The 22309-nt window shown below is 44.6% G+C and overlaps 1 protein-coding gene across 1 annotated transcript in view; it reads right to left on the bottom strand.

Moving 5' to 3' along the window:
- The window catches only part of DNMT1 (DNA methyltransferase 1), an 862083-nt gene that overhangs the window by 631150 nt on the left and 208624 nt on the right, over nucleotides 1–22309 (bottom strand). The window contains exons 9-10 of the mRNA XM_044084674.1: nucleotides 17486–17569; nucleotides 16427–16536 (exon numbers count right to left, since the gene is read on the bottom strand). Of these exons, the coding sequence (XP_043940609.1) occupies nucleotides 16427–16536; nucleotides 17486–17569 (194 nt within the window). The remainder of the gene's footprint in view (nucleotides 1–16426; nucleotides 16537–17485; nucleotides 17570–22309) is intronic.

The following is a 22309-nucleotide window of genomic DNA, read 5'->3' as shown; positions in this document are numbered from 1 at the left end:
AAAGGGTAGGCCTGGGTTTGACTGGCATGCCTGAGCCCACCATAGGAACTCCTGTTTTAAGCATGGAATTAGTGGGATTTCTGTTTCTAGACTGTGTCTGTGTTGGGACCATAAATTCTTTAGGTACCACTGTAGTTCTCATATGTAGTCTGGCAAATGGAACCAAGATTATGCATGATGCCATGAAGCCCAAGGCTTGTAGTACTTTTCTTGCTGTTAACTTGTTCAGTTTTGTTAGTGCCAAGAAGTATAGAGGAGTTCTTTTGTTTTTCTGTAGTCAGGAATGCCATTTGTTTTACTGTGTCCAATTCACCCAAGAATGTCCTTGTTTGGGATGGTATCAGCCTTGACTTTTGTAAATTGACTGTGTATCCCAGTGCTTGTAGCAAGTAAATGACCCTTTGTAAATCTGTTGTCAGCTTGCTTTTGTTGTCCCCTTGTAGCAGGCAATCGTCCAGGTATGGGTAAATTTGAATTCCCTGAAGTCTGCAATAGGCGATTACTGATGCCAGGCATTTTGTAAATACTCTGGGCAGTAGATAAGCCAAAAGGCAATGCTGAGAATTGATAGTGCTCTGATCCTGCAAGAAATCTGAGGTATCTTCTGCAGATTGGTCGAATGGGGACATGCAGGTATGCCTCCTTGAGATCTAGAGTTACCAGCCAAGACTCCTTGCCCAGCATGGGAAGAAGTTGCTGTAGGGTCAGCATTTTGAATTTTGGGACAATGATGTATGTATTTAAGGTGGACAGGTCGAGAATTGGTCTCCAACTTTTTCCTTTCTTGGAACTAGGAATAGTCTGGAGTAGAACCCCTTTCCTTGCTCTGCTGTTGGCACTCTTTCCACAGCTCTCATGTTTGCTAACTCCATTATCTGGCGTAGAGCCTCTGTTTTTGATTTGGAGGTAGATTTGGCATTCCTCTTTTGACTGGAAAAGTGTGGAAGTGAAACCGGTAACCTTGATCTATGGTTTGTAAAATCCACTTGTCCTTTGTTATGTAGTGCCAGTTCTTTGAAAATAAGGTTAACTTTCCGCCTAGAGGAGCTGCTATTTGTTCCCTGGTAGGCGGATTTAGGGTTAAGTCACTGTGGTTGTATTGATGTAGTGGCAGTGGCTGTGTCTGTGCCTCTGTTGTTACCTTGCCACTGTCTTCCTCTGTAGGCACCTCCTCTGGATTGGTTTCTGCCTCTGGAACGTCTATTCCTGCCCCTTTGAAATTTTGTGGAGTCAGGAAAGGACCAATTTTTGGCAGGCCAGTTCCTGCTAAACCTTGGGGTTGAACCTGCAAGAAATCTTTAACAGTTTGAACAGATTTTGCCTTTTCTTCCATTTTCTTCATAACCTGCTGGGCAGATGTACCAAACAAACTTGTCTTGTCCATAGGAGCATCTAGCAACTTAGCTTTAACATGATCCGGTAAAGCTTGTTCCTTTAGCCATGCATGCCTTCTTATCACTGTGCCTGTCATGGCTGATCTAAATGAAGCCTCCAGTGCATCATAGCCACATTTTAAGGAATGGTTGCTAACCTGTTGTATGTTATTTACCATCTCTAATACATATTTCTTATCAAGAGATTCATCAGTGGTTAGTTTTTAGTTAACTGATCCAGCATAAACTCTTGGTATTGTATCATGTGAAACTGGCAGTTTAAAGCTCTAGCTGAGAGAGTAGCTGAAGTGTAGACCTTTTTACCCCATCTGTCTAATGACCTTGCTTCCCTTTCAAGGAATAGGGTTTTAGCTATGGTCGCGCTACTGCCTTGGGGCCCTGGGATATAGTTTCTGGGTCTGCAAGTGGAGCCTTGTAAAGGTGGTGATGAGTATCTGGCACCCTGTAAAATCTGTCTGGTTTGGCAGGGGCTGGGGTAAAGAATCTGGAGCGGAGCAAACATCATTGAAAGCATCATCCACCACAGAGAGAACAGGGGTATAGCTAAGGGCCTGTGCTGTGGGAGGTGCAGAAAGGTCCTAAGTCTTTTTCTGGAGTCTGAAAAATCCTGTTGCTGCCATTGGAACTGTTCTCGCATGGCATGCAAGGTTTCCCCAAAGGAGAATTCTTCTGGTGGGGAAGCAGCTGGGATGGATTCTTCAGCATCAGAATCTTCAAAATTGGAGAAGGGAGCCTCTGGTTGGTCAGTTATGTCTGATTCATCAGCAGAATCAGAGGACACTGGCTCGGGGGGCTCTGCCCTAGGTCTCTTCTCTGGGGGCTGAGAGGCCCTGTCTGGGTGAGATTGAGATCCTCTAAAGAAATTAAATCTTCTGCCAAAGTAAGCATTTGAGAACTAGAAGAGGGCCTGGATGGGGGTGGTTTAACAGGCACTGTTTTAGTAGTCTTGGCTGCTTTAGCCCTGGCGAAGGCCTTAATGGACATGGCTGCTGGAGGCCTAGCAGCACCACGTGCTGGGGTAGAAACATCCAAGGGGATGGTGTCTGATAAGTCAACCACCGTAGTGGGTAAAGATTCTGAAGTCGTTTCAAGAGTTGTAGCAGGGGCCTCAGCTGTAGGAATAGGTTCAGCTGTACTTTGTTCAGTTTTCTCGGTTTCGGCCGAAACAGACACTCGCGGTTTGCTTGACCATGGTTTCGGCCGAAACCGCGGACCGCGAGTGTCGGTCTTTTTCTTTGCGTTTTTTGCCAGATTGGGTAGTCGGAGGATCTGACTGCATAATGTATGCAAAATCAGAACCGAAAAACTGTTCTGCGAACTCCGACCGATGCCTAAGCGTTCGTCGGTTGAAAGAAGCACAGGCCGAACAGGCTGCTACGTCGTGGGCTGGGCCTAAACAAGGCAGACAGTAAGAGTGGAAATCTTTATGAGGTATTTGTTTCCCACAGTTTAAACAGTTAACTTTTTCTGACATCGGCTGAGGCAAGAAAGAGTCCCCAACGGGGTACTTAGCTTTAGAAGTCTTCGAAGTAGTATTCGGTAGAAGTAATCTCTGTATCCGACCGACCGGCACTTGCGAACAGCTTCTGCTGGCGCACGGCAAGAAAGACTGAGGAAAATGGCGTCGGCTGATGCCTTTATACCCGAAGACCAACAGAGATGACGTCGGGTGGAGTGCGACATCAGCCGAAGCCGGACCCAGACTTTGGAATCCGGCCGACTGAAGGGCTGCCTGACGACAGGACAACCCACTTGTTATGACTGCAGATGCATCCATGAAGGACATCTGATAATGTGAAGTCCCAGCCCGAAAACGCAGATACTTCCTGCAACTGGGCCTGATAGGAACATGAAGGTAAGCCTCTGAGATCCAGAGTCACCATCCAGTGATCTTTGCCCAGCAGAGGTAAAAGCTGTTGTAACGTTAACATTTTGAAATTGGGAATGTCCAGATATGTGTTGAGGATGGATAAATCCAAAATTGGTCTCCACGTGTTTCCTTTCTTTGGTACTAGAAACAGGCGAGAATAAAACCCTAGGCCCACTTCTGGCAGAGGAACCGTTTGTATGGCCCCTATTTGAAGTAGTAAAGAAATTTGCTTGCGAGCCTCTAGTCTTTGCTGAGGAGGAACGTCCGGCATGCCTTTGAAAGGAGGCAAGGTATGGAAATAAAACTTGTAACCCTGGTGTATGATATCCAATACCCATTTGTCTTGGGTAATCAACATCCAATTTTCCTTGAAGAGTGCTAACCTTCCTCCCAAAGGTGCTGCCAGGCAAGAAGGATCTGGCAGCTGAAAAAGTAGGTCATTGGGCCTGTTTACGAAAGGACTGGCCCCTGCCCTCACCCGAAGATTGTGCAGGTGAACTCCCTGTTCTAGGCCTGAAAGAACTCTGAGCTCTCCCTACCACGTCTAGATCTACCCCTAGACTGAGAATCATAAGAAGGATACGTCCACCCCTTAGCAGGCCAATTCCTACTAAACTTCGGAGACTGAACTTGCAAAAAATCCTTAACAGCCTGCATAGACTTAGCCTTGTCTTCCATTTTCTTCAAGACTGATTCCACAGGTGAACCAAACACATCAGACTGCAAAGGAGCATCCAAAATCCTTGTCTTAACATGGTCAGATAAATTCTGATCCTTTAACCAGGCGTGCCTGCAAAGAACTGAGCCAGTGGCAGCCACCCTAGACGAGGCCTGCACAGCATCAAAACCACACTGTAATGAATGCTTATCCACTTGTTCAGAGACATGCACCAAATCTTGCAACTCTTTTCACTCAATGCCTTCCGCCAGAGCATCCACCTTAGACTTCAATTGAGAAAGAAGAAAGTTTTGATATTTCAACATATGAAACTGGCAATTCAAAGCCCTCATAGCTAAGGTAGAAGATGTATAGATCTTCTTTCCCCATCTATCCAAAGCTCTGGCTTCTTTATCTAGAGGAACCGGATTTTTTACAACAGAGGCCTTGACACCCTTAGGTCCCTGACTAATAGTTTCTGGGTCTGCCCTAGGACTCTTATAAAGATATTTATGAGCCTCAGGCACCCTGTAATACCTATCCGGTTTAACAGGAGCAGGAGGCAGAGAATCAGGATTAAGTGAAGCCTCTGCAAACACATCTTCCACAACATCCAGAACAGGGGTATAGCCAAGGGCCTATGCTGGGGTAACAGCAAAACTCCCTAAGCCTTTTCCTAGAATCAGAGAAGTCCTGACCTTCCCACTTAAAATGTTCCCTCATAGAATGAAGTGTCTCTGAAAAGAAAAACCCTCTGGAGGAGAAGCAGAAGGAGTGGAATCATCTGCATCAGAATCAGAATAAGGAGAATACTCCTGCAAGTCTTCAGCTGAAGACTCTGAAATATCCGAAGCCTGCTCAAAACTTCCCAACTCTGGCTCCACCCTAGGCCTCTTATCAGGAGGGGGGATAGAACCTCTAATCAGAGTAATTAAATCTTCTGCCATTTTAAGCATGTGCTTCTTAGGCACACACCCTGCTGAACTAGGAGTGACACCAACAGAAGCTGAAACTGGCCTGCCTCTGGGAGAAGCCCTGGAAACAGAAGGAGAAGGCCTAACCACCCTAGGAAGGAGGGAGTACAGTAACTTGAGAAGCCCCTTCAGCCTGACCTGCCTCCTGAGAGACCACCTCCTGCAAAATCAAAGTCTCCCCCTGAGACTCCAGAGAAGTCTCCGTTGGAACCACCGGTTCCACTGAAACCTCTAAAGAACCGGCGTCCGAACGACGACTCATCTTGCCTGGGTTTAACTGTTTTGTCTTTGCTCTTCTTCGCGAGAAGCGGGCCGGAGAATCCGGCGGCATATTATAATTGCACCGCTTCCCAAAGACCAGCCTAGCACAATCCAACCTTCGCTAATAGTGCTTATTGAACCTAGCACAAAAGCGACACCCAACAACGTCGTGCTCAGGCCCCAAACAAGGAATACACAAAGAATGATAATCCCTATGCGGTATCTGTTTCCCACAAGAAATACAGTTATTCACTTTTTCTGACATCCGGTAAAACACTGAGGCAAGAAAAAAACAAAATAATCCCCAACGGGGTACTTAGCCAACTTGGATTCGGTCTGAAACTCCGAATATTTCAGAACGCCGAACGGCACTTGCAACGCTGCTTCTGCATCGGACCATGCGGCAAAAAAGACTGAGGAAATGACGTCGGTCATGCGCTTTTGTACCCTGACGTCCTGATGTCAGTTTTAAGCGCCTTGACCGACGTCAGCCTAATACTTTGGTATTCGGGCCGACAGAGGACAGCGGACTACCCATATGTAAGGACTGCAGCAATGTGAGATGAAGAACATCTAAAAATTCTGAGTCTCTTTTTGGACAGTAGTCTTGGCAGTCACAGCGGAAATGCTGTCTTAAAGTATGCAATGTTTCACCAAAAGAAAAATCCTCTGGAGGGGAGGCACAGGGAATTGATTCCTCTGCATCTGAATCCTCAGGTTGAGAAGGGAAAGTCCTGATAATCAGAAGGGTCAGAGTCATCTGACTCCTGGTTTGTAGAACCAGAATGAAACTATTCTTTGTCTCTTAACATGAGAAGGTTGGCTTCCCCTAATTAGTGTAATAAGGTATTCAGCCATTCTAAGCATTTGTTTTTATGGCATGGGAGCTTGAGCATGCATTTTGGTAGTCTGTTTTCTAGGTGTGGTGCGTACTCTGGGACTTAAACGCCATGGTTTTAGCTAAAAAAAGTCTGTTTAATTCGAACATCAGTAGGTCGGAATATACCCTCAAAACACAGCGTCTGCAGTGGCTCCGGACCCATCCACAAATTCCATAGTCAAAGAAGCATCTTGTGGCATACTGAACTTAGAATGGGTCTCAGCAGAGGCCTGCAAATCGGTAGAAGCTGGCATCAGGGGCTGCAAAGGCACCTCATTGAGTACTGGTGACTAGCTTAACGGAAGCGTTGTAGGCAGTATTGGACCTATGTAGTCTGTTTCTGGCTTTCTTTACATTTTTTCGTAAGATCGGTAGTCTGATGGTTTAATCGAAGCCATTTTGGAATACAGAGAGCGAAAGAATTTGGAGACAATGGTTTGGGCACTAAAGCACAAAACTGACTGCAAGGGACATAGTGGTCTGGGCCTAAACAGGTGACGAAGAATGAAAATCTGTGAGGTATTTGCTTTCCACAGGCAAGACAATTAACTTTTTCTGACAAGTTACAGCAAGAAAAAAGGATCCCCAATGGGGTACTTCGCTTTAGAAGACTTCAGGATTACAAACCGGAAAATGAAAATTTCAGGTAGCGGCCGACCAGTACTTGCAAACTGCTAGTCTCCTCCTCTGCAAGAAAGGCTGGTGTAAGGGCATCAGCTGCCTGTTTTATATCCCTGACTACATGACATCATGAAGTAGCGACAGCATCTGACACAGAAATCCTAAGACTCTGGTATTCGGGCAGACTGCAGGCTACCTGTAGGCAGATAACCCAAGTGTGATGACTGCAACAGTGAAACAAAGATCAGCAGCATAAATTAAAAACACTACACAGCACTGCAACATCCCAGTAGATTTTTTTTCTTAAATTTTAAAATTGGGGAGGGGAGTGTAACCACTCTCGACCGCCTCCCTATTTGAAGTGAGACAGGGTGTTAGGGATTCTGACAACTTTGACCTGGTCCTTAAAAAAAAAAACAGCTCCATACTGAAACGCTGGCACTTGTAACTTTCGGTGCAGAGACAAGAGACCAAAAAGCCAGGAGGAAGAACGTCACTTCCACTTGTATCAAAACGTTTGAGAAGACCCAAGGCACCTCCCCTCCCCGATATGGGGTGGGGGGCAAACATCTCACACCCTCTGAACTTGTATATGCCAGCTCAGAGACTGTTATACCTTGGAGAATGTCCAAACTTTGTCCTTTTTTCCCCCCATCCAATCGCCATATTTCAGGGCTCACGAAAGTAGGTCCTGGACATTCCATGTCACCTAAAAAAAATAATGGTTCTTAACACATCAGCATCTCCTTCCCCAATCTGTCCATAAGTGGACATTAGCTAACTATTCAAGATTTTAGGACAGAGTCCTCCTGAAGTCTCCTGGTGACTTTGCAGAACACAGAGGAGGATGTACACCAGAGTGTTACATGTACTTCTCACCAAATCCAAAGTCTGCATTACTGGTCTGCATAAAAAAAATAAAAGTGGCATTTGTTTATGTACCACACCAATGTGCAATGCCCATGGCATGAATGAGCATCCCCAGTTTCCATAAATGTTTTGATGGTTACCAACCTCTCTTGTAAGCTCAGTTCCATTTAGGCCATCACAAGATCAGGCAACCTGGGGGAGGTATGAGTAAATCCAGGTTTGCAGTGTGAATGGCAAGCCCCTATTTATCTCTGCTTGTACTCTCCCTACATGCACAGTAGCATCAGTATGATCCTGTGCACAGAATGCATATGCAGATTCCATCAAGTCTTCGGAGGCCATCTTCCTGATATTAAGGGCCTGCAAGAATGCCCTCAGTGTCATTAAGACCCTCTGCGAATAAAAGAGCAGATCTCCAGGAACACGACTTTTCCTTGGGGGTAGAACTAGGTTTTAAAGACAGCCACAGTAACTATTGGGTTCCAATGATTTTTCTGTTCAGTTGCATCTCAACGGAAAACAGGAATAATCCAGATAAGGGTAAATGTGCACCCTTCTGGGCCTTAGGTTTACAGTTGTACTATGCATTTAACAAAACACGCAATGCAGATCATTCAAAGTAAGAAGAGTCATTTTCACTGCTTCATTCAAAGCAAGAAGAGAGTCATTTTCACTGCTTCTTGCAAATCCAAACATGAAGACGTAAATCCTTTAGGTAACAGTTCAAGCTTGATACCCTCAGAGAATCATGAGATCTCCAACATTTCTTCCCCAAGATCCATCTTTTTTTTTTGTAAGCCTTGGGAGTAAAAACTGGACCCTTCTACCAAGGTACTTGTGTTCTCCCCTCTAGCAACAGTTGCTCAAGGATGACAACTTATCTAGTCCTGCAATAAAGCAGGCATCTCCATAAAGCTAGAGAGGGACTGGAATGCCATCTTTCCTCCCATGAATGATTATTTTCATAGCTCACTGTCAGAAGTTACCTACCCAGCTCACCTTCGTCTCTAGGTAGAGCTGGTGAAAGGGCATTTTCTAACCTGTCCTATTTGGGCTATTACTTTTAGACTTGCCTGGCTTGTCCTTTCCACATTTCCACTTTTCAAATTCCTTCTGGTGGATTCCCAAACAAGAAAATCCATGAGGATTATACAATTCCCCTTTAACGTTGACTGGTAGCAGCTGTATTCTCAGCCATCTTCTGCCATTGTGATGAACCCTATTGCAGCTACCCTGGAAGCTGCATAGTAATACATCTAGGCTATTTGTTCCCCTCACCTTTAGCTTTCTGGGAAAGTGATCTGCAACTATCCTTAATTTCCCCAACTAGATCCTCTGAGGACTTCACAGCCACAGGCATCTGGTAGTTAATTTGCCCTGAAGGCCAGTATGGCTGACACCTAAGCCCAGTAATTTAATGACAAAATTGCACTACACACTTTGCATAGAAGTCATTACTACAGTCAACTTCAGGAAGGATTCCCAAAGCTTTTCTAAACCATCCTTCGGACAGCTAGTAACTCTGTGGACAAGGAAGGCACGCCCTTCAAGATCATTACAGCAAAACTTGCTCTAGCTATGGACAGTGTGTAGCTTGTGGTGGTTGAAGTGTGGACTGAGCACCATGTGGTTACTTCCAGAATATTAGCTCAGGCTTCCTTCAAGAAAGCTATGGTGGTAGCTGTGCCACTGGAGTCACAGGTAACCATCTGCCATGGAATTTGTGGCAGAAAAATACAATGGAATATCCAGGGATATTTTGCTTTAAGACCGGCAAGTCTTCCTACTTTCTGCAGAAATAGCTACTTAGTCCACCTCCCCTCTGTCCCATCTTCATAATACTTAAGTTGCCTGTAAGCATCCAAGGAATGAAAGCCATTCCTCTGTTTTACAGCAAGTACCAGGAGGTGGACTACCTGATTTAAAGCCACCTCTGTTGCTACCTTTGGCACAAGAGACTGGGGAGCAATATTACCTAAAGTTTCCATTGGCCCCTTTGTACATGAGGGGATGTAGTTGAGACCCTTCTGGCTAAAGTTACTGCCACAAATAAAATCTAGTCTTCCACAAGAATGACTAAGCAAAACCCGGTAGCTGAAATGGAGACGTGTTAGTTTCTCTAGCATAAAACTCAGATCCCAGGGAAGAACTGTTGGGGATCCATGATGCAGAACCCCTTTCAGAAACTGCTTTATTGCCGCCTCCTGAAGTGAGAAGAGTCAAGAGGTAGGCCAGAACATTAGTAGAGGGTCATTACCAGTTCATCTCCTTACCATTTGGTTTAATCATAGAATTTTCAGAAAGTATCTTAGTATTGGTCGCCCACTGCAGGACAGGATAGGGATATGCCTGCATGCACCATTTCGATCCATGGTTACCATAAATGGATTTGGGGCATTCTTTCACATAAGACTACTTTTAAATTTGGAAAAGTCTAGTATCTGACTGCGTGGAATGACTTCTGGTTCTCTGCTGTGTCACGAGATGCAGGATAGGTATACCATGATCCTTACACTCTGCATGTACATTTGGTATATCTGCATGTACATTTGGTATACCTTTGGACAAAAATTGTCCCGAACTCTAGATGATACCCTCTGCAATAATATCTAGCACCCATTTGTCTGAAGTAATTTCTCCCCCTTCCTCCAGGTTCCCTTGCAAATTTGGAGAGGTGGGGGTAAAGTCTGGATAGTTGCAGCTGGTCCTTAGGGGGAGCAAAGGTTTGTCATCCCCCCCCCCCCCAGTCATCCTGCCATTTCTTCTTGCAGAAGGGTTTGACTCTTTAGTAGTTTATCCCTTCCTGGATTTCTGTGGACTAGCCCCTGCTTACTTGGTTAGTTCCAAAGTTGCACTTAAGCAGTGAACAGCAGATCATACAAAAAACTATATTAGTTACTTTAGTCATATCCAAGTTGTGTGGCAAAAAAATTGCTACCCAGTTGAGCAACAAGTCTGGTTTAAATATCCTTAACCAAATGCCATGCATGATGCTAAGCATGCCTTTAATACTGTGCCAGAGGCACTGGCTCGGGAGGCTGCATCTGCAGCATCGTATTCACACACTGCTGTATCTAACCGAATGAAGTTTGGATGAGTGTGGCTCTAGAGTAACTTAGTCAAAGCACCATCATTTGCTTAAGAATATGCTTTTGCAAAAGTAAAAACTTCTGGAATTTCAGCATCTGGGTCTACCAGTTTAGGATTCCAAGGTATAAACCAACAGCGGCACAAGTTTTACCATACCCTTCTAGCATACTCTCATGGTTAGGAAGGTAGTTTCTTTTGCAGGAAGTTTGGACCCTTGTGGTGCATCTACTTCCTTCTCCTGGGCAATGGTTTGATGGCAGAGGATAGTCAGGGAGAGATGGCTCTGCTTTGAAATGTGCTCACCTGACAAGGGATTGGCAGGTCCTGGCTACCAGCCTTCTAAAGAACTAAATAGATCCTAGGTAATGACTTCAGACCAAGCGAGAGCACGTGGCAGTGTTTTTGTCTACAAGAGATGAGCCTCCTTCCCCTTGGCCTAAGACTTGAGACATGTAAATTAGCCATCTTTTTGCTCACTTCGGATGCACATGCCCTAGTTTTCCAACACAGCAGTCCACAGAAGGGCTTTGGCCACGGGCAGGAGACATCAGACCCAGGATATGAATAAATGTCATCAAGGTCTTCAGCTCAAACGGATATTTGAGACTTCTGATGGAAGACAACTACCACCATCAGACTCTGCTGAAGAATGACAGATGAATGCTGGTAGCTTTTTACAATTTAGGCAACATGTAAATGTCCTAACGAATTCTTATGTACATCTTAAAGGTGGCCATATGTAAAATGTAAGGGCTAAAACCTACCATGAAAATATAAGCTTTAAATACCTATGAACTTAGTAGCACAAACACAGAATCCCCCCCCCTTTTTTTTTTAGGTTCATACTAGGCTATCTGCCCTGGGGCAATTATAAGCCTAGCCAGATTCTGTATGGCTTGCGCCACCCCTTGATTTGAGTATACTGTGCCCTTTTTAAGGTTTAGTTTACTGTGCCTCTGTCTAGTGACACGGGAGTAATCCCTGGGACAAACCTACGATCCCCCATCCACCTATCGAGATTCTTCTTGAAGAGATTCAGTGAGGTGCTCTGCCTCACATGAACTGGAAATCTATTCCAGAGCGAAGGGAGCCTCTGGGTTATGAACCTGTCCCTCCAGCAAGTTCTATTTATTTCTGTGCTGAGGTTCAAGTCCCTCGAGCGTGTGGCTCTAAGGGATTTAGATTTACTGAGGTGGAGCATGTCCATTAATTCTGGATTTGACATAGCTTTGTATGTCAGGCATAGATCACCTCGAAGTAGGCGGTATGCAACTGAGTAGAGCTGAAGTTTTAACAGAGCAGCATATGGCATCTGTTGAGACCCTTGATCCTCTTGGTGAGATACTTTTGGGGTCTTTCTAATTGCTGCAGGTGTCTGGTAAGGTACATCCCAAAAGGGGCATTGTATTCTATGATGGGCCTGATGAGGGATGAATAAAGGGGCACGATTACCTCTCGAACTAGATGTAAAACCCTTCGTGATGAGGTGGGCTATGTAGAAGGTCTTTCTAACCACTTTGGCAATGTGGTTTTCAAAGGAGAGATTGCTATCAACTTAGGTTCCCAGGTCCCCAATAACTTTCTCTGTACTTAATGGGTTTCCGCCTATGTGGTAATTTGTGGGCACATTGTTTTTGCCAAAGGGTACGACTACACATTTTTTGGCATTTAGCTTTAAACCATGGCGCTGGCACCAGTTATCTGTGACGGACTTTTTTGAAGGATGTTTGTGTCAGCTGGAGAGTTGATTATGGCGCCCAGTTTGCAGTAGTCTGCGAACTTGGTGAGCCATAGTCCTTCCCACGTTTGCCTGTACCTCGGAAAAGTATATACCGAACAAGAGTGGTCCCAGGACAGAACCCTGTGGGACGCCACTTGACCGGTTTCGAGTCGGACATGGCTCCAGCAACTCTCACTCTGTGGGTTCTGTCTGAGCCAGTTTGCGACCCATCTTGTGACATAGCTGGATAGCTTATCTAGGATGCCAGAGTGGGGTAGTGTGTCAAATGCCTTTGCAAGGTCCAGATAGGCTGTGTGCACTACCTTCCCTTCATCTATGGCTTTGGTGACTGTTTCGAAGAAGTCAACCAGGTTTCAAAAGGCAGGATCTGCCCTTGACAAAGCCGAACTGAGTAGGATCTAGTGTCTGTAGGTCCCCAATGTCTGTTTATGAGCTCCATGATGATCCTCTCCATAGCCTTGCAGACTAAGCTAGTCAGGCTTATGGGGCGATAGTTTCCAGGGTCTGTAGAGGCTCCACCTTTGTGGAGTGGGACCACTGTTGCTGTACGCCATTCTGTGGGCACATATCCTGTAGTGAGGCTGAGATTGTATAGCTGTTTTATTTGAGGGATTAGTTCCTCTTGGCGTTCATGTAGGACGCAACCTGGGATGCCATCTGGTCCCATGTAAGCAGTGTTTTTTGCTTTGGAGGGGGCAGCCTTCACCTGAGCATCAGAGATGTTTGGGAGGCAGCCCTCTGCCGGGATAGATACTTGCTCTTTTTGGGGGGGGGGGGGGGGTTTGCACTGAACCTGCCAGGATATTGGCAATGTCTGTGGGTTCAGTGTATTTTTTGTCGTTTAGAATCAACTCAGAACAAGTCTGGGAGTTGCATCCCAGGTTTCTAACATAACTGAAAAAAGCCTTGTGATTGTCTTTGGTGTCCTGTGCAATTTGTCTCTCGAAGCTGGCCTTGAAGGATTTTATGAGGGATTGTAATTTTTTGCTAGTACTGATCAGAGATGCCTTCCCTATTAGGGATTTTGCTCTATCATATAGCAGCTTCCGCCTTCTGTTGTACAGTTTATTTATGGCAGGGGTCCACCAGACTGGATGCCTGCCTTTGGATGATTGGGTCTTGGTTTTGTTTGGGATAGCATGATCCATGCATTCCTGGAGATGTCCGTAGAATGCGTTTATATAGGATTCTGCAGTTTGGGCTGTAGTTTCCACTGGCCCTGGGGCCTTGAAGAATTCCACTTCAGTTTTGAGAAGTTCGCTTTTGAGAAGTTTTTCACTGTGGTTTTCTGGGCTGGAGTTGGGGTCGGGATGTGGACATCGTGAAATTTACGGTCTCATCTTACCAATGAGGGATATACTTCTGGTGTGGAGCATAGAGTCCCCATGTTGGTAATGATCAGGTCTAGTATGTTGTCCCCTCTTGTGGGAGTGGTGACTAGTTGTTCCATAGCATTTGAGTTTATAATTTCCAAGAACCTTTGGGCTAAGGTGCTGGGGCTTGAGTAGTGCTCCCAGTCAATGTTTGGGTAGTTGAAGTCACCCAATATAATGGTGTTCGGAGAGATCTTCATGTTCTCCAATGTTTTTAGGAAAGCAGAGTGGGATTCCTGACTTGAGAGTTGTCTGTAGGATGCTATAAACTGAAAAGCAGTCTTGCCCACTGTTCGTTGCACATGGATGGTCTCCGATATTTCGTGCGATGCCACTAACCTGGAGGTGTGGATATCCTTGATAAATATGGAAACTCCCCCTCCTTTTGTGGTTCGGTCCGGGTTTTGGGCCAAAAAGCATGATATGAGGTATAGCCTGGTAGTGCTGGGGGTGCTCTCTGGAGCCTTGAACCAGGTTTCTGTCACTGCACAGATATCGATGTTCTCCATACTGAGGAGAGCTTCGAGTGCGTGCATCTTGAGGTTAAGACTTCTGGCGTTTAGCAGCATTACCCTTAGTTTCTTGTTCCTTGGGCTGTCTATGGGGGTGGGTTTGACTTTTGAGCCTTGCCTAAAAAAGGCACTATGGGGGTGGCAAGAGCCTTTGCCAATATCCAAAAGCCCAGTGGTGACAGGTGCAAGCCATCCCTAGCGAAGCAACGTGGCTTGTCGAGCATGTCATCCCAGGCTGACAGACACTGGATTCCCTTTGAATGACACCAAAATTTTAGCCAATTGTTAAAATCGATAATTTTGTCTTTGTACTGTGGCATCATTCTAGGTGAGGTAAGATGCTGTTCAAGGTCAGGGTCATACCAGCCTGGGCTACATGATCAGAGCTACTCTGTCTCTTCATGTAGTCCAGGGAGGTACATCTCAGGTCATTCACACCAGCATGTACAATGACAGTGTCATATTTTTATTTGCTTTGGAGTGACCCGAGTGCTTGCGTTATGTGGCGGATCCTAGCACCCGACAGGCAGCTATTCAGCCTGGTGAGCAGGACATCAGTGTGTCTGACAATAGAGTCACCTATTACAAGAATATCAGGTGTGTTATTCAGCTTTAAGGGCTGTGGCTGCTTGGCACACTGACTGTGGGTTATGTATTGTGCGTGTTTTTTGAGGTAGCGTTTGCTTGGATGTCTGCTTTGGAGGTCTCTGTTGCTTAGGTAGATTTTTATTTAGCGCCTCAGAGTATGTTTTTGTGTATTTATGTGTTTGGTTCGCTGATGTGGTGGGACTATGTGATACTGGACTTGTGTTGTGTGAGGTTACCTTCTCCTCCTGACTGGTTACACCAGTTTTGAGACGAGAGCTCAACCTCCAGTTTGGCTAAATAGTTGCATTTCTCACATATATTTGAACCTGTTTGGAGGAGGAGAGGGTTGTCCGTGTACATGAGACAGTTGTAACATTGCCTCAAAATTCCCAGATTCACCAGCTGGACTGGAGAGGAAACCATTGACTGACCTTTGGACATGCTAGAGTAATATAGGGAAACTGAATTTAAGACGGACCAATAGAGGACAGGGTAATCGTAGAGAGTAAAAGAGTAAGTAGTGCTTATGGTTTAATAGTGCTAACTTGTAGGATTACTTAATTGGACCAGTGAAGGGCCTTAGAATGAGAATATGGTGTTTAAATTGAGAGATAGAGCAGTTCTAAGGGAAAAAGTGAAGAGCAGACTGTGGAGCCAGGAATAGTTTAAACCCAATTAGGCGGTGCTGCCCGCTGTTGCGCTATGCTCAAAAACATGCAAAACCACGCAAAAGAGGGTTTTAAGAGAGGAAGATGGAGTTTTGGAATGGACCCAAAATGGCCAATAAAACTACAGTTTCAAGTCAGTAACCACTCCCACAGGGGCAGGCAGGCTGCTCAATGTTTTTCACTGCCACTGATCAGAGACACTTCCCTTTAGCCCAAGCAAAAAATGGCCTCACAGAAACTTACAAACAGTTCAAGAACAGCAAGCCTGTAACTGAACTTTTTTAAATCTCAGAAAAGTGGGAAAAAAGCAAGATTTTTTGTTTCTTTCAGAGATAGCAGATGTTTACAGATGTTCTACAAGATGATGTGGCTGAGGCCCAAACCAACCACTTGTGCATGCCCTAAAACAGTCTTTTGCAAGCACATGTGTTTTAATTGGCTGGCATCCCCAAACTTATCTACTAAAGGGGGAGGAAATATATTTGTGGACTTCTACTGGTGGCCTGGTCTGACAATTTAAGTGAACTTCTGCATCGTATCATACTGCAAGAGAGCAGAACATTATACCAGACTTTTATACTGTAATGTGGAAATGGAGGAGGAGAGAGAAGCTCTGAAACTTTGGTCAGACATAGGATTCCCATATGTGACAGCAATCCTGGACACAGACTGCAATAGTGAGTTAAGTCAACATCTTTAATATATGCTCTACCTACCCAGTGCTTGCGTTATGTGGCGGATCCTAGCACCCGACAGGCAGCTATTCAGCCTGGTGAGTGGGACATCAGTGTGTCTGACAATAGAGTCAAAGTGTTCAGCTTTTTGGATATTTTAGCAAACAATCTAAAGCACAAATTAAGCAACTTTCATAACTGCAAGCAGTGCCACATAACTTTGCCTTCGAGAATGGAACTCTCATTCAGTACCTGAAGTAAGTGACTTTGTGCTGAGGGAGGTCATCGTAGCTTTCAAAACCATCTTCATTTGCATCAAAAATAGACAATCTCTCATCAGTTAGCATCTCTGGTTCATCCAGCTAGAACAAAAAAGTAATACTAAACTATACAGCACAAAAACAGTTTAGAAGTGGATACAAATAGTTTTAATACAAGTGCTACTTCTGCATCTACCAATTTCAAGTGTGTGTATGTGTATGTGTGTATGTGTGTGTGTGTGTGTGTATGTGTGTGTGTGTGTGTGTGTGTGTGTGTGTATGTGTGTGTGTGTGTGTGTATGTGTATGTGTGTGTGTGTGTGTGTATGTGCGTGTGTGTGTGTGTGTATGTGTGTGTGTGTGTATGTGTGTGTGTGTGTATGTGTGTATGTGTGTGTGTGTGTATGTGTGTGTGTGTGTGTGTGTGTGTGTGTGTGTGTGTGTGTGTGTATGTGTGTGTGTATGTGTGTGTATGTGTGTACTAACCATTAGTGTGTAGACGCCCAAATCATGGGTACTTCCAAACCCTATTAATCCAGTGTACATTGTGGTCATCTGTCTGGCACTGGAAGACTCCTAAAGGTACTACATTGTTCACTTTTATAAAAATAACTTTTCTAGCTCACATAAAACTTGTCACACTCTTAGAGCATGCATTTGTCTTACAAGATGTTTTACTGATACTACTACTGGAAAAACAGTACGGTTACAATTTACCCATGATTCACCTAAACAATTAAACTTTTCCCTTATTTTGTACATGTACAACCTTTACACAGAGACCCTTCAAACTATGTATTCTACTGCCATGATAATGTTATGCAGCTTACTACCTGCATACGGTGAACAGTGTTTACCACCTGCTTAGACAAATGTACAAACCCTGCCTGCATAGTACAGCCAACTAAAACCCATTTTCTAAACTCAACTTTTTCATATTCTAATTTGTACTTTCCTTGTGCAAAACCTCAGTTTTGTGAATGTGAAGGACATTTTCCACACGCATACTCTACTACAATGTCAGGTGAACTACCAATTCCAGACATACTCACTGCATCATCTGGATCTCCCTGGAAGTACTTGAGGTCAGGATCATCCAAATACTGGCGACACTCCATGCACTTGGGTGGTGGGGTCTGGGGGGGGGAAAAAAAAAAGTTATATACAGAGGAAAAAAAAAAAGGAAAAAAAAACAAGTTCTGCAGTCTACAGCTCAATTCAAACATCTCATACAATTAATGTTGCAAAAGTGATACTATCAGTTTCCTTTTAGAAAAGTAAATGGAAGGTCATGACACCTTTGCCTCTACCTGAAAGTATTGCAACCAAAACAATATCCAAAGCCACAACACTGGTTTAGAGGTATAAAGCACAGATAAAAAAAGTTATGTACTCACCATAACATTCCATCTGTTGTCTGTTTTCATTCTTCCTCATGATTTGGATGCCAACCACAGCTCTCAAACTTCTATCTCCAAAATGAGAACACACGCCTTCATAATGTGGAACACATACCAATGGCTTACTAACCACTTCAAATAGGAAGGTTATAGGATGGTTAAAATATGAGGGTTTTACTTGATCATAATTCATTAAAGGATCATCTTTACAATTTCTATTATGATCAATTTCTATTTACCATGGATTTCACTTAAAAGATTGCTAACACAATTTAGGACAGACTCTTTCAATGTGGAACTTTGAGGAACTTCCGAGTAACATGAAGTTTAAGACCCCAAATGAGGTACGTTCCTCGTAATGAGGTACAATTGAGAGTATGATGCCAACCTCAGATCAGACTCTGTAGCCCTAGGATCATATTGCAGAGCTCCCTTACCCATAATGCCTCACTTTTCCAGACTTCCCAAGATATAATTTGATGTCAACACTGGCTAGAATGTCTACATACAGATTACAAACAGCTAGAAAAAAGTTCAGGGACAAAAACTGAATTTCTACAGACATGTCAGGTCTTTCATAGTTATGGACAGGGGGAATGAGGGGGGCTTGAGGAAGGAAAATGAACACAGATGGAACATTATGGCGAATACATAACTTCATCTGATCTAGTCATTTTCATTTATTCCTCAACCTGTGGGACACAGCCCCCAGCTACAGTAACCAAGTGGCCCTCATGGAACAATATTCTAGAGCACTGCGGAACCAAAAGGAGCACTACAAACTGGATATTGTTTCTACAAATAACATGGGAGTTCGACTAAGTAGCCTCACAAATTCCCTCAACTCTGTTCCAGAAGGCCCATGATGTAGACATAGATCTAGTAGAATTAACTTTTACATGCTTGGGTAGAAGAATACCTCTGGAAGAATATACACGTGATATGCAATCTTTAATCCATTTACAGAAAGTGATTTTGGACACTGGCCCTCCCACTGACACTGGCCTTCCCATTTTAACATTTGAGGGGGAGACCAACAGCAGTTTTTCAGAAAGATTTTGCTCTAAAGCATAGCGGTCTATGAATATTTAAAATAAAAGTATATTCCCCCTTGCTTTGGAAATTGGGGAAAAAACTGGTAGGGTGATTACCCGATTGATATGCGCAAGGTCACTATGAAAAATCAAATATGGATGTTTGAATTGCAAGCATGGTCATCCAGACATCCTTCTAGCCGAAGTGATGGCTACCAAAAATGCAGTCTTCTAGGAAAGATATTTTAGGTCTACCTTGGCTGAAGTCCCAAGGAGGAGTGGGATCAGTTATAGAAGATGTAAATAAAAAGGTATCCCTGAGGAAGGCCACAGGAGACTACGCCACAGGAGACTACGCCACAGGAGACTACGCCACAGGAGACTACGCCACAGGAGACTACGCCACAGGAGACTACGCCACAGGGTAATAAAGAGATGACTACAACTTAGAAAAATTGAAGAAAGAAAATTTAGAACTGCAGGGATAGGAGCTGTAAGGGTACAACTGTTTATGGGGAGCCCATTTCGAGAACCTATTCCATTTACTTATACCAGAAAAATCTGTAAAAGCTTTATGTGAGGATATTAAAATCCACTTAACAGGTGAAGAAAGCCTTGCGTTTCTAGCCATCATTGGAATTGAAGAAACCACAAGGCAAGTTTTAGGCCTGGAAGAGCTGGGCGAGTCGGCCCTGATGGGTGGGACAGGAGATCTGGACACTGTTCCAGCATCCACGAGGGCTTATTAACAGACCAAAGGAAGTGGAACCAAACCTGTCAAAGCCAAAAGGGAGCAAGGATCAACTTGCTCAATCTGTGCTTTCTGAAGAAACCTGGGTATGACAGGTAGGGGTGGGTAAGCATAAAGGTAACTGGAGGGCCAAACATGGACTAGAGCATCCCTGACCGTCCCAGAAGAGGTATCAGGGCAAAGAACCTGCTGCATTTGGTGGTAAAGGGTAATGCAAAGAGGTTGCAGCATGGTTGACCACATTCGTGGAAAATCATGTTTGCCACTCTGATTTAGAGACCACTTATGAGGTATCAGGATAATTCTGCTGAGCCTCTGAGCCAGAATGTTGGCCTTCCTGGAATGTGTTGCATCTAGGAAGCAGTTGAAGAGATTGTCCATTGCCAAACCCTCACTGCTTCTTAGGGGGTATGATCTAGTTCCTCTCTGCCTGGTGATGTACCATACCATAGGCATGCTAGTTTGTACTGCAATAGTTCCCAGAGGGAAAAAGCTCTGAAGTGCCTGCAGTCTAGAAGCATCGCTCTCATCTCTAGGACATTGACATGCAAATTGGCCTTGTACTGACAGTGTGCCTTGATCCATCTGACTCAGGTAATGCTCACCACCCCAGCAGAAAATCATTCATGGTCAACATGACGTTGGTGGGAAGAATCAACAAATGTCTTTGTTAAACTTCTTTAGAGTAGAGCCACCACAGAAGCGAGTCCTTGCACACTCAGGACAATTTGAGTAATTTAGCAGATGGAAGTGTCAAGACCATTAAACCACCAGCGTCCATTAAAGGATTCTCATCTGCAAGGATGCTGTTGAATCAAGGTTACCCGTGGCAGCCACAGAAAGTACAGTTGTGTACACTTACCATAAATGTAGATGTTAGAGTGTATTCACTGTTGCAATCACATTGGGTTATCTGCTTACAGTAGCCCTCAGGCGGCCTGCTTATCAAAGTCTTGGGTTCTGCGTCGGTTGCAGTCTCATCTTCCATGACGTCAGGTAGTCAGGGATATAAAGCATACAGCAGACACCATATAATCAGTTTTTCTTGCCCCAGATGTCAGGTGCCCCATAATGGGAAAAAATTGTATACAATGTTACACCGCCAACAAAAAAGCAAATACACCAAAAAGCTTTAAACATAGTAAACAAAAACAGAGGTATAGCCAATAGAGGTCAGGGAGCTGGAGAGGGTAACCAGGACTGCAACAGTGAATACACTAACATCTACATTTATGATAAGCGTACACAACTGTACTAAGTTCTTCGTGTTTCACGGTTGCAGTCATCACATTTGGGTAGATTCCCAAAGCTGAGGATGGGAGGAGGAAATTGGATAGCATTAGGACCAGCTATAAGGCCCTGCAAGACTGCAGTTGCAAAACCAGCTCTGGATTTAGAAAAAAAAAAAAGTGGCAAAGGATAATGCTTGAAGGTATGCACAGAACTCCAGGATGTCCCTGGTAGGGACACCTCTGAGAAAGGCTGTAGAGGTAGATGCAGCCCTGGTTGAATGTTGTCTTATCCCCTGTGGGGTAGGTTTTTCCATGGTGCTTATAGCAGAAATGAAAGCAGAGGCCTATCCACTTAGAAATGGTTTGCTTTGAAATGGCCTTCCCCTCTGCCCCTGCAGCAAATGCAACCAACAGCTGTTCAGATTTCCTGAGGTTTAGTCCTGTCCAAGTAAAATACAAGTGTCTGTGCACGTCCAAGTGCAGTATTCATTCCCCTTTGTTTTGTGAACTAGAAAACGTTAGCAAATGAATGGACTGATTTTAAGGGTCACACTGGATACCACCTTTGGCATGGAGGGATTGGTCCTAAAGGACATCCTGTCTGCATGAAAGATGAAAGGCTCCACTGCCATGAGGACCTGTAATTCAGACACCCTTCTTGCTGAAATGATGAAAGGAAGGCTGTTTTCCAAGAAAGGAATTTCAACTCTCCATTTGCAGCTGACTCAAAAGGAGGTAGAGCGAGCTTTTCCAGTACAAAGTTAAGGTCCCAGAGCTGGAGCAGGGGCTCTCCTGGGTGGTCTTAAGTTTTTGGCCCCTCTAAGGAACTGCTTCAGTAGTGGATGAGAGAAGATGGGTGGTTCTGTATTGCAATGAGCTGAAATGGCTGAGGCATGAATCTTGGAGAAAAAGGAAAGTCCCTTGTGAAGCATCTCAGTTAAGTATTGAAGAATCTGAGGTAAATTGGGTACTGCTGTGCCCATCCCCTGAGTTTGGTTCCAGGAACAGAATATTTTCTAGTACTAGGCCTCTTTGCCTCCAGAATGACATCCATCTCTTTGCTTACTGATGGATGGTAACGGACAGATCAGGTAATTAGCCAGGCTGCCAGGTTCAGGGTTTGAAGCTGTGGGTGCAGAATCTGGCCCTCCTGCTGGGACGGCAGGGGTCTTTAGTCAGGTGCCAGTGACACTGCGCAAGAGGGGGTACCAGTGTTGGCGTGGCCAGTCTGGTGCAATCAGTATTGTCCTTGGTTTGTCCTGTTTGATCTTTTGTAGTACCTTGGACAGGAGGCAGAGGGGGAAAGGCATAAAAGTACAGTTTTGTACCTACCATAAATGTAGATGTTAGAGGATCCACATTGCTGCGGGAAGTCTAACTATAGGTGGTGATCGTCCAAGTCGGCCCGAATACCAAAGGTAATATATGGTTGGCGTCACGGCGCGATTAGACTGACGCC

Source organism: Protopterus annectens, chromosome 9.part0, assembly GCF_019279795.1.
Source record: "Protopterus annectens isolate FY-2018-M chromosome 9.part0, PAN1.0, whole genome shotgun sequence".
Lineage (NCBI taxonomy): Eukaryota > Metazoa > Chordata > Ceratodontiformes > Protopteridae > Protopterus > Protopterus annectens.
This window is presented reverse-complemented; position numbering and strand designations above follow the sequence as displayed.